The 16438-nt window shown below is 40.0% G+C and overlaps 1 protein-coding gene across 2 annotated transcripts; it reads right to left on the bottom strand.

The window, feature by feature from the left end:
• Positions 1–745: 745 nt before the first annotated feature.
• Positions 746–16350, bottom strand: slc27a1a (solute carrier family 27 member 1a). Of its 2 annotated transcripts, none has more exons than XM_077558158.1 (13): positions 16219–16350; positions 13718–13885; positions 11590–11984; positions 11337–11504; positions 7286–7355; positions 7104–7195; positions 6911–7020; positions 3477–3686; positions 3269–3395; positions 3030–3167; positions 2754–2918; positions 1536–1682; positions 746–1462 (listed from the first exon to the last, which is right to left on the bottom strand). In XM_077558158.1, the coding sequence occupies exons 2-13, from the start codon at positions 13882–13884 to the stop codon at positions 1305–1307; spliced, it is 1947 nt and encodes a 648-aa protein (XP_077414284.1). In that variant the 5' UTR covers position 13885; positions 16219–16350; the 3' UTR covers positions 746–1304. The 2 variants fall into 2 exon arrangements, with proteins under 2 accessions (XP_077414284.1, XP_077414283.1); XM_077558157.1 differs by lacking the exon at positions 16219–16350 and adding an exon at positions 14444–14872.
• Positions 16351–16438: the final 88 nt, after the last annotated feature.

Genomic DNA, 16438 nt, shown 5'->3' with positions numbered 1-16438 from the left:
CACTAGCATTTGAGTTGCCAGTTACGACAAAATAACCACTGCCTAAACAAATGGCGTGGGGCAACTTGAGCAATACTAGGTAGCAGTAGCCCATACCTGGGTGAAACATTGTTTATAATTTTTTTAAATCGGCCACAACAAAACACTCGAATTCATTCAAAAATCGATTCATTGGCCAGCCCTAACAGCAGGCATGGAAATTAATGGGAAGAAACAGGAATTTACTAAATTGAAGGTTGGCTCTAAGTAGGGAACTTAAACTGAGTTGGGGAAATGTAGATTTGGGATAATCCTGACTAAAACAACCTGATTCCATACAAGTACAGCAATACCTCAACTTCGTTATTGCTGAGTTTGTGGGCAGAGAGGTATCTATTTTGCATGGCAAACTGCAAGTAAGCGAGTTCCTCAGCAAGTAATAAAGGATAGAAAAAAAACATGAATTGGAAAATATGCAACTGCTGAACCGGGTTCCCCTTGAGAACAAAGAATCTTTTTTCAACATTCTAACACCAATTAAGAACTTCACCGCATAGTGCTAAGAGCCATGAGAGTTATTTTTTGAACATTTCAACCTAAATATTCATGACCTGTTCTATAGAAATGATAACAAATCAGAGCTTTCTTTGGCTCAAAGCCAGGGTAGGAAGGAGTATAATAAAACAATATTGCTAATTATTTTGCAGACACCCAAGTTACGACTCACAGACCAGTTAAATATACCATAAAACAAACTCGAGGCACGTTTTAGGATAGGATATTTAATTGGAGTTCACACAAAAGCTGTCATCTGAAGGATGCATATATTAAATCTTTATCACCTGCGGATGTCACTAAATGTTCTAGACGTGTTACATGAAATGAGAGCGCAAAAAGGTGACAATTTCTTTTAAAATCCTTTTCACATAAAACTCCATAATAAGAATTTGTTTGGAGCGTAAGGCACGTTAACGATTGTTGCTTTTGAGTCATGTGGACATGAAGATGGATTAGTTTTTTTTCATCCACGGCACTAAAAATATTAGTATGATTTCGAAACCCCCTTCCTGGCGTTGCTAAACCCAAATTAGAATAACTTCCCTGTGACAAAGTTACTGTCCTCTTATGTCAGGATGACCACTAAAGTATGTGCGGCGAAGGCTCTGTGAGGTGGAAGAGGTAATAAAAGCCCTCCCGTGATGCGTCATCTTACTCCTACTGTGTTAAAACAAACAAAAAAAAAGGAATCACCTGTAACAGTGCTGCCCCAGTGAGTGGTCACGTCAACTCTGTTTCCTGAAGAGTTAAAATTCCAGAATTCCACTTCATAAATTCACTCGGCCCTCCGTTATGGCAGTAAAGAGCTCGTCGTTTATCGCTATGTAGCGGCCGACTTTTACGTTTAAGAAGTAGATCCGGTCGCTTGTGAGTCGTGGGTCATAGCCCTCCTTCTGCAGCCTGGTTTTCTTGATTTTGAAGGTACCTATGGAGGAACGTGGAAGACACAATGTAAGACGCTGTGATTCAGAAAAGGGAACTCATTAGCGGCGGTTTACCTGTGGTGTCGACAGTCGGTGACAGTCGTAGGAACACCGGTCGTGCATAAGGCGGGAGAGCAGTCTGGACCTTCTGCAGGAATGCAACGCAGTCGAAAGTGCCATTGCCGTCCGCAATGGCGGCCATGCCCGCCTTCCCTTCGACATCTGAGCACACACAGGAGAAGGTCAAGTATTGTGACACCTTAAATTTATTTTAAAAAATTCTGTCAGTTCATCAAAATTCTCCCCAGTCACTACAGGTATACCCCAGGGCGCTGTCCCGGGACTCCTGCTCTTCATCATCTACCTCTTAACTGTCCAAACTATGCCCATTTGCAGCCCGCCATCCATTTTTCAGTGGCCATGATCCCCCCCCCCCTAAAAAATAAATAAATATTTATATACTACATGGCTTGCAAGGCAGTTAATAGGTTTATGTACTAGAGATTTTCAAAATATGTAAAGATGCTAATAAATTATTTATGACTAAAATAACAGAATTTCTGTTAAAAAATAATCTATTAAATAAAGATGATTCAATTTTAGAAGCAAATAGTTTATTCCACTTTCCGATCTGTCTCTGATTTATGAAGATATCATATTAGTGATCCTGAAAGAAATAATAAAACTAGTAAAAGTTTTAAAAATTGTCATCTTATAGATTTGTCTGCTGTTTATTGCAGGGGTGGATCTAGTAAAGTGGAGTACAGGGGCGAGGGCCACCCCAAAACCTTGAAAAAATCCTCAATAATTTGCCTTATCACCTTTAACAGAAAGTTGATCAAATTGTGTATGTAATAAATAGTCGAATGATTTTACAAGTGGCCCTTGCATTCTTCTCTATTTTTTGGGGGGGTGCTCTTTTTCTGTAAAAGTAATTTTCTCTTTCATTGATTCGTGGATGATACGCAGCGCTACCATTCCTGCAAACCTAACATCTCACACCCAACAGAAGTGTCGTGACTTGTTATCAAAGATGGTGTGTTTTGTGTTTGCTTTACTCATAACAATTCTTGTCACACTTGAATGACTATGTAGTGGTGTAGAGGCATTTCCTCATCATGTCTGGGGTGTCCCATGTAAAAAAAAAAAAAAAAATAAATAAAAAATAATAATAAAAAATAAAATAAAAAAATAAAAAAATAAAATAAAATAAAAAAGGTTATGGTGTTGAAAATCCGTATGTGTGTATCCCAATAAAGTGTACAAGTAGGACGAAATATATGTTGCGCTTACCTGGCACCGTCACGCCATACACAGCCACATCAGTCTGATCCAAGAGGCTGCTCAGTATGCCTTCCACTTCCGTGGTAGACACGTTCTCTCCCCGCCAGCGGAACGTGTCGCCACTGCGGTCGCGGAAATACATGTATCCTAATTCATCCATCACCAAAACATCACCTACAGGAAACACAGGAAGATCATGGCCACTGCGCTACCTCAAAATGCAATGTTGTCAAGAATGACTATTAGCTGAGTGTATTTTGGTAGAAACAAAAAATGACCGCTAACCTGACAAATAGGCTGAGTCGTTTTTCTTGAATACATTTTGGGCTATTTTCTTGTTTGTAGCTTCGTGGTTAACATAACCGTCAAAGCGTCTCAGTGGATCCTGTTGGTCGATGCGGCCAACCAGGAGCCCTGGCTCACCTGGAAAACACATGGGGAGGGGGGGGGGGTGATTGGGGATCCAGTGGGTTCCTTTCAAGACATTTACCACATTGAGCTGAAGAAAGAGTCGTATTAGTCACCAGGTTGACAGGGCACACAAAGACCCCGGCTATCTCGGACCAGCTCCATCGTGTCCTCGTCCACTTTGACCAGACGGATGGGGTAAATAGTGGGCAGAATGCGACTGTTAAATCCACAGGCACCCACCTAGAAATGGAGACTTATTACCGTACATTCATTCATCCATTCTATCAAATGATATTCATAAAGATCGGCGTGAATGTTGACCTTGCCATCCAAGTTGGCGATGCTACAGTTGCACTCGGTCGCGCCGTAGAACTCGCCAATCTGCGCCACGCCAAATCGCTCGGTGAAGGCTTCCCACACGCTTGGACGCAGACCGTTTCCAAACGCCAAGCGAACCTTGTGGGCCTTTTCTGACGGTCGTACCGGCTGAGACAGCAGGTAGCGGCAAATTTCACCTATATACTGGACCACCTACAAGTGAAATTATTCAATAATTAGTGCTGCAGCTAGCAATTTTTTTAGGCTATCCCATAGATACATTTCAGATAAAAGTTAATTTTGCATTTTAAACACAATAACGTGAGGTCAGAATTTTTTTTCCACTTGGGATCGCCATTATCACGTTTCCGCTTTAACATCTGTGTTTTTGAGTGTGTATGATGAGCCTAGCCTTGTGACTTATGTGGGTATCAGTGAATGTTACCTTGTTGCTGTTAACAGGCTAAATCATTAGCCAGTCTGTGTGTTGAGAGACTGACTCAGAGTTGCGGTCATCATCAGCAGCTTGTGCTTATTTCATGTCCGTTTTTTTTCTTGTCTCTCTATTCAATCAAGCGATTGAAAGTTATGTGTCTCTCCTTAACCATTTGCAGGAGCAGTACATTCTAACTACTAGCGACAGTAGGCTATATGTGACCGGCTCTGGCAAAAGCATCCTCGCGTGCCCCAAAAAAAAAATGAAATTCTACACAAATTTTACAGCAATTTTAATGTTGGAAGGTTGAAATCCCTAGTTTAGAGAAAAAAATGGTTTAAGGTTTTGGTCCTTGCATCTTTCAAATGTCAATAGCAACCAGTACCTTAGGAAAAAGATATTAAGCTGAAATTTTCAGGAACTGTTAAAATGTCAGTGGAAAGTCAATTTCGATCACAAGTAGGGCCATTGTCCAAGATTTGAACCATTTAAAAAACTTTAGGAAGTTTGACCTCTCCACAGATGACATCAGCCTCAACTTTGAAGATCACATTCAGCTTACAATTCATCTTTTGAGGCATCAGCCAAAGTTTGGTTATTTTATTCTTGCTCCTTGTGGTATTTTCTTGCTTAAAAGAGGTCATATTACCACAGTGGGAAATTTGATTTCATAATTTTATGTCAATTAAAAGATTATTTGCCATTTGGTGTAGTGAGTCTGTCACAAGTAATATGGATGTTATGTCTCAAATGAATTTGGTCACATAAATAAAATGAAAATGTTTTGATGGTTCAACAGTTTTGTTGTTGTTCTCAATGTAACACATAGGAGCACAAGTCACTCCAAATATGCGCTGCGTGCATTTTGGGGCGGGCCGTGGCAAGACTCGCTTTGAAAAAAAACATTGCATAATTTTTCATTTTCAAATATTATATTTTATAGATCATATTTGGTTGTCATCCCACAATGGATTGGCCAACATTATCACATACAAGGCATTTCACATCACAACATTTACACTTATCCGAGTCGCTGTCGCGTTACTTTGGGGTGCAGGTGCATGCTGCAGGTGCAGCAGGGCAGGCTGCTCCTAGCTGTCAAGTCTCACCCTGGTGAAATGTGCAATGCATAGTTCATTTTACGTTAAAGTCAAAATAGACTCGTTAAAGTAAGAGATTCCGGAATTGAAGATGATTCGTGCTGAATGGTTACTTTATGGTGTATTTCGACTTTTATTGCAAGGTCTTTCCTGTGTACAGAATTCAGAGGCAGCCACCTCCACCTAATTTGCTCGCCACCTCCAGCCTGAGCCACTGATATCGCTCAACACAGCACTCCAGCTCTGTTGATTGAGCTCGGCAGCAACATTTTAACTGCAGTTGCAGTGTTGCGCCATTATGGAGGCGCTATATCAACAACAGTGCACTGGAAATACCTGAACCAACAACCGAAGAAGAAACAGCTTTCTTTTTCTTCTTCTTTATTTTAAACTTTAATGTACCGAAGAGGAAACAGATCATGGAGCAACTGTTGCGCACGCCCATTTCCTGGTTGTGAGGCAGAGGGGGCGAGCTACAGCCATTGCCAAAGTCATAAAAACACAGTATATATAATGAACATAATAGTGTTTTACAACAACGCTGAACTATTGCTATTACTACTACTACTGAATTTTGACTTTGATACTATACCTGCATAAAATACATCGATAGCGGTACCTCGACAAAACTCAAAAACATCAGCAAAGCAGCAAAATTAAAACTGACAAATTAGTTTTTATTTATTCAAAATATTGGGATGTATACATGTTAATTTATGTACATACTGTATATATTTATGTTTATACTGTATGTGCTTTCACATTGTATGCCATATTCTTGAAGTACTGTATTTGACTGCATTTGATGTAATTAGTTTTAAATATTGGCAATACAGTGGCACTCCAATGACTCAATGTAACGTTGCTTGAGTGTGCGTGCATGTCTCTGCTCTTCTCCATTCCACAACTTGTGTCTGTTGCTCTGTCAGTCGTCTGAGCTTTTTTTCTATGCATGATTGTGATTTCTTTCTGTGTGCCTGCTCATTGAACGCACCTTGAGTCCACTGCAGGAATAATTGCTGCTTTTTCTTCTGCTTCTCCACGAAAAACATTAGCTCTTTTTTTAAGTACTGGTACTAAGAAAAAATTATACCGAGCCGTTTTTGACGCCAAAACATCAAGGTACGGTACTGGTACCGGTATCCCGTGCAACACTAGATTGTAGTTAAAAAATGGCAAAAATTAATGGCAACTTTGTATTCATACAATTTCTCATTTCTAGTCCCTGATTGAAAAATGGCTGCAGGAAGGCGGCCAATAATGGTATAGGTCACCGCTGCGTGTACCGATACCTTAAAATAAAATGGTATTGGCAACGATATCAATATCTGGTATCGGTAGTCACCCATCATAGTCAGGATGATACCACCTATGTCTCATTTTGAGCCAGAAAAACCCCATGTATTGGTATCAATCATTTGTGAAGTTGCGTTCGAGGCGAGGAATTCAGGGTTACTCGAGGCAGGTTTGTGAGACGCGTTGCTAGCTAAAGTCTGCTAATAAACATTGACGTTGACTAACGATGCACTTTTCCTAATTATTCTGTATTTTCATACACTTCTACTACAATTTTAACTTTTGTGCTGCTGGGAAGACTATTTTTGGAGAAATCTCAAAATCAACATTTCCCACCTGCTCTATCTGGGGCAGTTACGCAAATTGTTACTTTCCGACATGCGGACCTTTTTGCCAGAGCGTGTCACATGTTAAGTTAGTAAGCTAATATCAATACCTTCAGTCGGGATTATCAATGTGTTTTTGTGGTACACATTGCACTTTAATACTTATTCCTCGTTAAGTGTGAAATGATGATGACAGGCACAAAAGCCTCAAGCATCACGGTATAATTTTTTTTTTACTTTAAATGCAAATTATGACTCCTTAAAATGTAAATCTCTTACAGTGCAGTTGTACTTGATACAATCATCCCAGAAGCGACTCGCAGAGAATTTCTTCTTGACGACAACAGTGAGGCCGTTGATCAGACTCTGACCGACACCCATGATGTTACCTGGAAAAAGAGGAAAGTTTTCACATCACTTGCGCACCCTAGTGGTGGGAAATCAAGTGCTGACAAAGAATAATCTATTTAACCTGCAGAGTGATAGAGAGGAAGACAGTCATAGATGATGTCATCCTGGCGCATACGAAATGCATAGTAACCGAAAGCAGCGATTCTGTAGTACCTGTAGAACACACAGTTGTTTTCAGATGTCCATGGATACACGTGCTACTATTTTTTGGGAAGGGAGGACATTTTGTAAAGAATAACATACCGACTGTGCACGACAATAGCAGCCTTGGGTAGTCCTGTGGTGCCAGAGGTGTAGATGTAAAACAAACTGTCTGCAGAGGAGAAGAAAACAGAGAACCCAGTTACAAATACTCTTCAGTATGAATATGAACAACAACGTAAACACTAAGCAAATAAGAGCGTACTTGTAGAGAAAACACAATAAAAGATGTGAAAGTCCCTCTTATGAGATCATTTCTAACTTTATCCAACCCGGTCAATCCTAAAGAGAACCTCAACGTCTTCTTAAACTCTGCCTCCTGTCGTCTCTTCAGTGCCATTGCGTCTAAGCTGTACATCATGGCTGCCTTCTAAACCTTTCCCGGCTAATCGTCATTCCTTTCCATTCCAACGCATGCCTCCACCTTTCTTAAAGCTCTTCCACCTGCTCTCTGCTCTCACTGCAGATACAATGTCATCTGTCAATATCATGGTGGTCCATTGAGATTCCAGTCTAAGAATATACATAGTGTATCGTATAAAATATAAAAGCATAAAAATATCAGTAACAAAAATATAAAAGATACAAAATAAAGATAATACCGTGGTGCCTTGAACTATGAAAAAAACACACGCACCTCTTTTCCCCTCAGTGAAAAACATGGAAATGCCATTAATCCATTCCAGCCCCCCTCCCTTCCAAAAAAACCCAACACGTTTTGTAATAATTTTAATAAGAAAAATTAAAAATAAATGATTGAAATCACATCATTCACCACTTTGTCTGATTGATTGTTTTTGTTTAACGCGATGGTTTCCTATAAAATTTATTAGAAGTCCAAAATGGGGCCAGAGAGGGCAGATTTTTTTTGTCACTTTTCATTTCACTAGTGCTACAGTTTTATTAAATAAGACAATGGGAAAGCTATCTTTTTCAAATACATGTCTTTCTTTTCGTTTTATGTTAAGTTTGACAGTAAACGTCAACTGGGAGTGACAATACAGTTTGATGGCTCTTTTTTTGAACAATTGCTCACCACCTGCAAAACTGCTACAGTGGGTAGAGTTCACGGTCATCATCAAGTCGTACTAGGGGTGGGTGATGTGACAATATTACCGTAAATCGTGTGAAGATATGTAGGGCTGACGATCTGTCATTTCTGTCAAATGCTTTTAATGCGATGCAAAGCATTTCAGCTCTGTGTGACCGTCAGCTCATTTTCTTTCACTGACTAAAGGACAGCCATGCTTTTGCCACTGCCTTGGGAGTGACGTGATCTATACGACGACCAATCGATGTGATCAACTGTAGCACACACTATGCCCCCGCCCTGGCCCCTGTTTTCCTCAAACAAGCAGGACGCATATGGTGGAGGAGGCTTAAAGTGAGTTTGTTCCAAAGAGAAATTCATCATCCATAATATGGAACTGTTTTGGTTTTACGCCAGACAATAAAGATCAAGTGAAAAATCGTTGCATTGCAAAGTGTGCAAGCAGAGCATGAAGACAAGTTACGGCAACATTACGAACTTTATTCAATCACCTGAAACGGCAGCGTCCCACACATACAATGAGAGCCATATCGCGAAAGCCAAAAAAACACACACAAAAAAACCAAAAAAAAACAGCGACAACAGCTCATGCCTGCTCCTCCAAAACAGAAGACCCTCACAGAAGCGTTCTCCAAACTCACGCCATATGACATTGGATGTCGTAGTTTACTTTTAAGAAGACCGCCATTCCCTGCATTTACACAGATTGTAGAGAAACAGTGGCACACAAAAATACAAAATGTGCAGCTTCTTGCAACAAGTGGCCTCTAGTCCAGCCGTAACTCATATTGTGATCTTTATTTCTAAAAGGTGCTTTTTACTTAGCTACCAGCAGCAAAAATCGTGATATTTTATTTTTGCAATATCGCCTACCCCCAAGCCGTCCTATCTCAAATTTTGCTCGCAAGTCAAATGGCCCGAGCAATGGTTTGTATCTAAAAAAAAAAAAAGGTAAATCGGGGAGTGTTTTTTCAGCAGAGGGGGCAGGACAATTTGAGTTGTGAAAAATCGGTAGACTTTTTTTTCACGTCGTGCCCGACAGAAATTAATTTGTCAAGGAAGTGGGGTCTGTGGTGTTTGCAGGGCTCTACACTAACTTTTTCAGTTGGTCGCACCGCACATGATTCGGTTGCACCATTTTTGGGGGAAGGTGCAGAATGACCATATTTGCTGATGTACAGTCGTCTCAATTTGCATACCGTAGGTTCATATGACGTAAACATTGGCAGTGTCTACGTCAATGAAAATCTCACAAAACGAAATGCTGACATTGCAAGAAGGGCGCGACAATTGAGAAAAAATGGACTTATTGAGAACACATGGACAAAAAACTGTCGGATCTTCATTCAATCATAGGCGTCCGGGAACCGATTTACCAATTCCAAATGATTGCTAGCTGCAATTTATACACGGACATCTTTGAAGATGAACTGAGCGAGGAGTGTGCAGACTTAAGTCTGGGATTGATAATGATATGAATCAACGACTTTCGTAGGAGCCCAGATCTCCAAGGACCTCACATGGACAGACCACATAACACTGGTCATAAAGAAGGCCCAGCAGAGTCTACACTTCCTGAGAGTCTTCAGGAAGAACACCGTGGACAAAAAGCTGCTGCTGGCCAACAATCAAGAGCCTGCTCACGTACTGCATCTCCACCTGGTACGGGAGCTGCACTGAGGCAGACGGGGTGAGGCTGCAGAGGACTGTCAATGCAGCACAGAGGATTGCCGGCTGCCCTCTGCCCTCCCTGATGGACATCTACACTACCCGATGCCTCACTAGAGCTAAAAACATTATCAAAGACGGGTCCCACCCCGGCTCTCAGCTGTTTGAGCTGTTGCCCTCTATCTCGTTTAATAGTTGTATTGTGCATATTCCCATATTTATTATCCTGGAAAGATACTCCACTTTCAAAGCCATTTACTGACCTATGCAATATCTTGTACATAGTGAATCATGCAATTGCACATATTCCTAATTCCTTGTTTTTTATTTTAATTTTATCTTTTTTCTACTTATGGCACTGACAAGTATCTTACCCCAATCTCGTTGTGCACTGTATAATGACAATATAGTGCTTTCTATTCTATTCTATAGTCAATGTATATGACTGATGCATATAGTAAGAATCGATAGGGACGCATTACTAATAAGCCATGGCTTCTACCCGTCAGCCCTTCTTTCGGATGGCAATGCTGCAAATGATGTAACCTGTAATAATGTGTCCGAAAGGAAAAAAATAATCAAACAAAACAAAAAAACAAACGGCCACAAAATATCGTGGACCGTAACGAGTCATGTTAGTGGACACGCCACCGTAGGCGTCGAGGGTCAATTTCAAAATAAAAGAATACCAACCCTATTGCATTGACGTCTATGTATTAGTTGGTAGCCATTTATTTTGGTTGGCCTTCAGCAGGCAGCGCGTGGTGTCTATCTTGACTCGTCCTCGCACTTGATCCGAACGAGTTATGGCTCAAAGATCCGTTGCATTACATTAAAACGTGCACTTACGCCCTTTTTTTTAATACCAGAAAACACTGTAAAGTTGATCGCATTTGTGGTAAATCGGTTGCAGTGCTGTCTGGTCGCCTTTTTCACCATCCATCCGGCTGCACTACTCTCCAGCTCCCAACTGCTTTAATTGGAAATTTGAAGGAGCGGCGGCTATGATTTTAAGAATGGTGGGGCGCCGGCGGTGAACGAATAGAATGGAAACGCTGTCGGGTCACTCATATTTCAAGGCACCACTTATTTAATGTTGTGTGCTAAGTTTTTTTTAAATCATAAAACAAAGTATGCAATTATGATATAAAATGAATTGATGTTTAAAAATGAAAGAAAATATTAATATAAAATAAAAACATTTAAAAATACTGTATAATAAAACTGATTTAATATAACATTTAAAATATAAATACAGATGAATAAATAAAAGTATAAAATATACAAATCAATGAATTAATAAACAGAAAATAATAACCGTCTGATTCAATAATTATAAAAATTAAAGCCAGAAAGCCATGCTGCGCTACTAACCATTCATGCCTTTATGCTTTATACAAGGTAAAGGGTAGTGCCTCGGTGTGGACGCTAAGATCGGATCCAGGGGTGTCGCACCCAGATAGGCCACGTGATGAGTGTTGAGGTCTCCGGTACAAAACCTCACCATGGACTGACTGAGGGAGGCGCTGATCTCCAACATGGCTGATATGAAGGATAAAGACCAAAAGAAAAGTTGGTCTCGCTGTTTTTTGTTTTTCATGTTAAAGTACATTGTTCTCTTTCTTACCATCTGCAAGCTCAGCTCCAAACACAATAGCCCGAGACCGAGACACCCCGATGCAGTGCAGGAGGGAGTCCTTGCGGAGGTTGAAGTTGATGAGAGCAGCTTCTACGCCAACCTTGGCCAAGCCCAGCCAGAGCGCCACTTGCAGCGGTCGACTCTCCATAAAGAGGGCCACCACGTCTCCAGTGATCCAGCCTTGACTTCTGCCCCAGTTGGCCACCGAGTTGGATAGTTGGTCCAGTTGGGTGAACGTCCACGATTCCCCTGTCGCCTCGTAGATCAGCGCAATCTTGTTTGGGTGGCGTTTCACCGTCTGAGCAAAAATGGTGACGATGTTGCTTCCGTCACGCATGTAGCGCCACAGAGCCAGCTTGACTCTTACCAGCACGCACAGGCCACTGAGAAAGAGAATAGATGATGATAATTGCCAATGCAGTGGTACCTTGATTTATGAGCTTTGATGTTTTTTTTTTTTTTGCTTGGTTGATGTTTTTTCTTTGTGTAGTTAAGAGAAAGCTTTGAATGCTAGGCTCTCAGAACAGCAAGTTTTTAATAAACTGATCACCAAACTGATCACAAGATGAATAATATATCAATTAATAACTAGTTATTTACTGTATGTACTGTGGAACCTCAGGTTACTTTACTTAATTGGTTACATGCGTCCATTTGTAACCAGAAAATTTGGCAAACCAAAGTAATGTTTTCCATTGAAATGTATGGAAAAATTCTCATTCATTTTTATCAATCAGTGTGTGGGTAAAAATAAATGTAGTTCATAAGAATGTGAATAGGGGATATATCACAAAATTACAGAGGTGGGCAGTTGGTTGGTCCGTCGCAGACGGATACCTGTTTTTCTGACGAATGACCAACGGCGAGAAACGTAAAAAAAAAAAAAGGCGGACTAATGAACGGCAGATGTGGGTTTTCGTCTCCCGTGTAATCAATTAACTTTATTTAAACACAACAAACAGGTATGTTTGGCTCAGGAGGCTTTTTCTTTAATATAGTGAAACGGCGGACCGACAAGTTGGTGAGGCTTGAAAAAAAAATGGATTGTAGCCTTTATTTGAATTTTTTCATGGTAATTTTTCTGGTATATTAAATAATATATATAAATGCTATGGTAGTAATACAGTAGTATTACAAGTAGTGCATGCATTTTAGCTTTACAGATGCCATGTACGCTTAATAAATAATAATGTATTAAATAATATATATTTCAATTAGTGCTGTCAAAGTTAAAGCGTTAACTGATTAATTCATCACAAAAATTTTTTTCGCATTAATCATTAATTAATGCAGATTAATCGCACTATTAATTGTGACCATAGATTATCCTTAAGCGCGACAGGTAGCACAGGTTGTGTTTTAGCAATAAATATAATTACATGCATTAAAGTAAAGCATTTAATACATGTTTGTGTATCACATTTAGAATATTTGTTCATGTCAAAATATTGGGGTCATTGATTAACTGATTAGAAAAAGAGGAGGATGAGCGTGTGCAGTGGATCAAAAAATGTTGAAGACGTCCTCATAACATTAAATGTCAAAAGAATGAACACAACCAGTGCTCTTCAAATTTGGCGAAAATTTGGTTGATAAAAAAGTCTTTTTTTATTAAGCGATTAATCGGGATTAATCAAAATTCTAAAATGCGATTAATCTGATTTAAAAATGTAATCGTTTGACAGCTAATAATTTCAATATAATATTCAATTGTGCATGCTAAACAGAGCAGCCTTTTCAACAACAATTGTACAAATCCTGAAAATGTTACTTGATTAGATATAGTAAGTATATTACAATACAATATGTATAATTATTATCCATCTTGCATATAGCGTCGCTTTCTCTTAAACGTCAGCTCTATAGATGCCAGGTTCATTGTGCAAGGAGCGAGTATTATGATAATTACGTTATTGGCGAAATGCCGCAAAAGATGTCATACTACAGCTAATTACAGCCATCTAGAGGCACCAACTGATATTGTGTTTCTTGAGACATTTGACGCACGGTGCTTATTTTTCAAGGCAGCAATAAACTATATTTTTTGGCATCTTATGCTTACACTGTACATGAGAGGCCCGAAATTACAACGAGCCCCATGGCAAGTTTGACTTACGTGATATCTCTCTTTGCAGTCAGCGCCGCAACGTAGAAGTACTTCCAGCTGCTGGTACCAAGGTACACAACGAGTGCGGCCACAACACTCCAGGGCCAGGACACCCCGAAAAGATGCAGCAGCCCCAATGAGCCCAAAGAGGCTGACACACTCGCTGCATTGTGCATTCTAAAAGTAGATATATACGATTACATTAGATTAGATGAATGGTTGTATTAGATGAATGGTTGTATACATGATAGACTGACAGAGATATTGACATAAAAAAGGACAGTCGGATCCGGCAGATGATGTGGATCAGGGGTGGGCAATCTCGGTCCTCGAGTCCTGCAGGTTTTGGAGGCTTCCCTTTTCCATCACAAGCTGATTCCAATCAACAGGATCGTTATCAGGCTTACACAGAGTTTGCTCATGAGCTGATCATATATCAGCTGTATTGGAGAAGGGAAACATCCAAAACCTGCAGGACTCCGGCCCTCGAGGACCGAGTTTGCCCACCCCTGATGTAGATAGATGGAAGTGATGAATATGTAGAAAATAACACTTGTTTGTGGGAGTCTATGCTAAATTTAGGATGCATTTTTGCTTTTCCCAAAGTTAAGATAACTGTCATTTTGAGGTTTGATCCATGACCAAGCGTACTATATAATATAGTAGTAATACAGGTCACATGTGTTAGCCTAGCCTGCAAACACCCCAAAAATCGTATGCATGAACTTAACTTACCTCAAGTAAACACTCAGCGGTGCCACCTTTCACCCAATAACCCTAAACTACCCGAAGAGGGTTCACGTCTACGCTTAACTGCTTCCGATAATTACTTTCGATTTGGCGTGGCCCTCCTCAGCGATAAGTGGTCTTCTTCTGGACGGGCGTTGCTTTTTTTTCTTTTTAATAGTTGTGACACTTTTGCATGTCGCCGGTTCGCGTGGTTGCAGTACAAAAAAGCCGTCTGACAATCCAAATGGCGTCCAACCTACGTGAGAGTCCCGGAACCAAGTGTGACGTTTACAACTAGGCGTCCATTGTTTCGGTATCTGAAAGTTGAACTACATCTAAGTGAGCAAAATTTAGTTTTTAGGGTGGTCCTGCCTTCATTTTTTTCTCCCCTCTGTTCTCCATGTTGAACAGGGACGTCTCCGATGAAGCCCCGACCTACCATTCCGTGAGCGCGACATAAGGAGCTCATCTATTGGTTAACTAAGGTGCTCGTCAAAGCAATGCTCGGTTACTATTGGATCATATCATCAACGCCCCTTTATCCTCGAACAAGATTTGCCAGACGATGCTGAATGGTACCAATGGCACAGATTACTAAATACTGCACTGTACTAAAATGTTGCGTAAATCTGCTGTACTCTTCTGAAACATTTGACTCCTTTGGCGTATGTGCTTGCTGAATATAAAGAGCAGCACTCTTAATGAAATTTTGTGAAATGAATGGCGAGGTATTTATTATCCAAAGTGACTGCAAAAAAACATTTGTGTGTAAGTGTGTGTGTTCACATTAGAATAAAATGGTATTGCTGCGAGAAGGACACGTTTTCCCAGAAAAAAAGAAGACACAATCTCTTATTTAGAGTAATTTACACTAAAATGTCAGATCATAACACTGTAGCACAGTAGCACCTATACTATAATAATTGAATACAAAGAGCACAAAGTGTATATGAACTGTTTTAACCCGAATTTTGGGTGAACAACTATTCATGGTAAAAGACAAAATTGCTACTTGGTGGTGGTCGGAGGGGCAGTAGGCGCACACTGGCAGCCACGCTTCTGTCAGCTACTTAAGTAGCTTACCGCCACCACTATGGCTACTTAAGTAGCTTACCGCCACCACGGTGTGAATGTGTGAGTGCAAGAATAATGTATCCATTCCATTATAAAGCGTCTTTGAGTGCGCTATATAAATGCAATGCATTATTATTGTTATTATTATTTTTTTTATTACTAAACTTATTGCTGTCAAATATTATGGCTGTAAATAGGACACCTAAAATGAACATTCAAAACACCGTAGCACGTAAATATAAAAATCACAAAGTGTACGAACAGTTTTATATTGTTTTTTGGGTGAACCAATCAGCATTGAATGATCAAATAGTTGACATTGGCTGCTATAGGCCTACCTCTGAGTTTGACACATTCTTCCCATGAAAAATACGTAATATTTAGCTGAGCAATTTGCACTAAATATGAACATCAAGGTTTATTAATAGTTTGAGAGATTTTGAGTGACATTAATCTTAAACACAGATGATCAAAGTTTTTTGTATGTTTTAAAACATCATTTCAAAACATTATCGTGCAAATAATCACATCAAAAAGCAGTTTGTTGTCAGAATCCAATATACATCATGAAGCATAGCACAACAATGATGTGACTCCAGCAAACACAGGAAACCAGTGTAACAACAACCTGTTGCACCACCATTTCGAAATTACTCTCACATACACTCACATTTTTTTCCTCGATGCCTGACAGCTTTGGAACATACCTGTATCCTTGTGGCCCACGAAAACAAACCCCAGAGTCCAAAAATGAGTCCTATGTGGTACATTAGTATACAATAAATGCCTGTGTTTTCCTACTGCAGAGAACAAAAACAACACTGCAGTACGTACTCCATTTACAAGCTAATTTTCTCTAAACAAGATGGGGCGGTTCTCTAACTGAATAGTAAGCTGCTATTACGTGTTCCACCAGGTTAACAAGTT

Source organism: Vanacampus margaritifer, chromosome 2 (genome assembly GCF_051991255.1).
Source record: "Vanacampus margaritifer isolate UIUO_Vmar chromosome 2, RoL_Vmar_1.0, whole genome shotgun sequence".
In the NCBI taxonomy this organism is placed as follows: Eukaryota; Metazoa; Chordata; class Actinopteri; order Syngnathiformes; family Syngnathidae; genus Vanacampus; species Vanacampus margaritifer.
The sequence above is the reverse complement of the archived record's forward strand: the minus strand, read 5'-3'. Positions and strand labels throughout refer to the sequence as shown.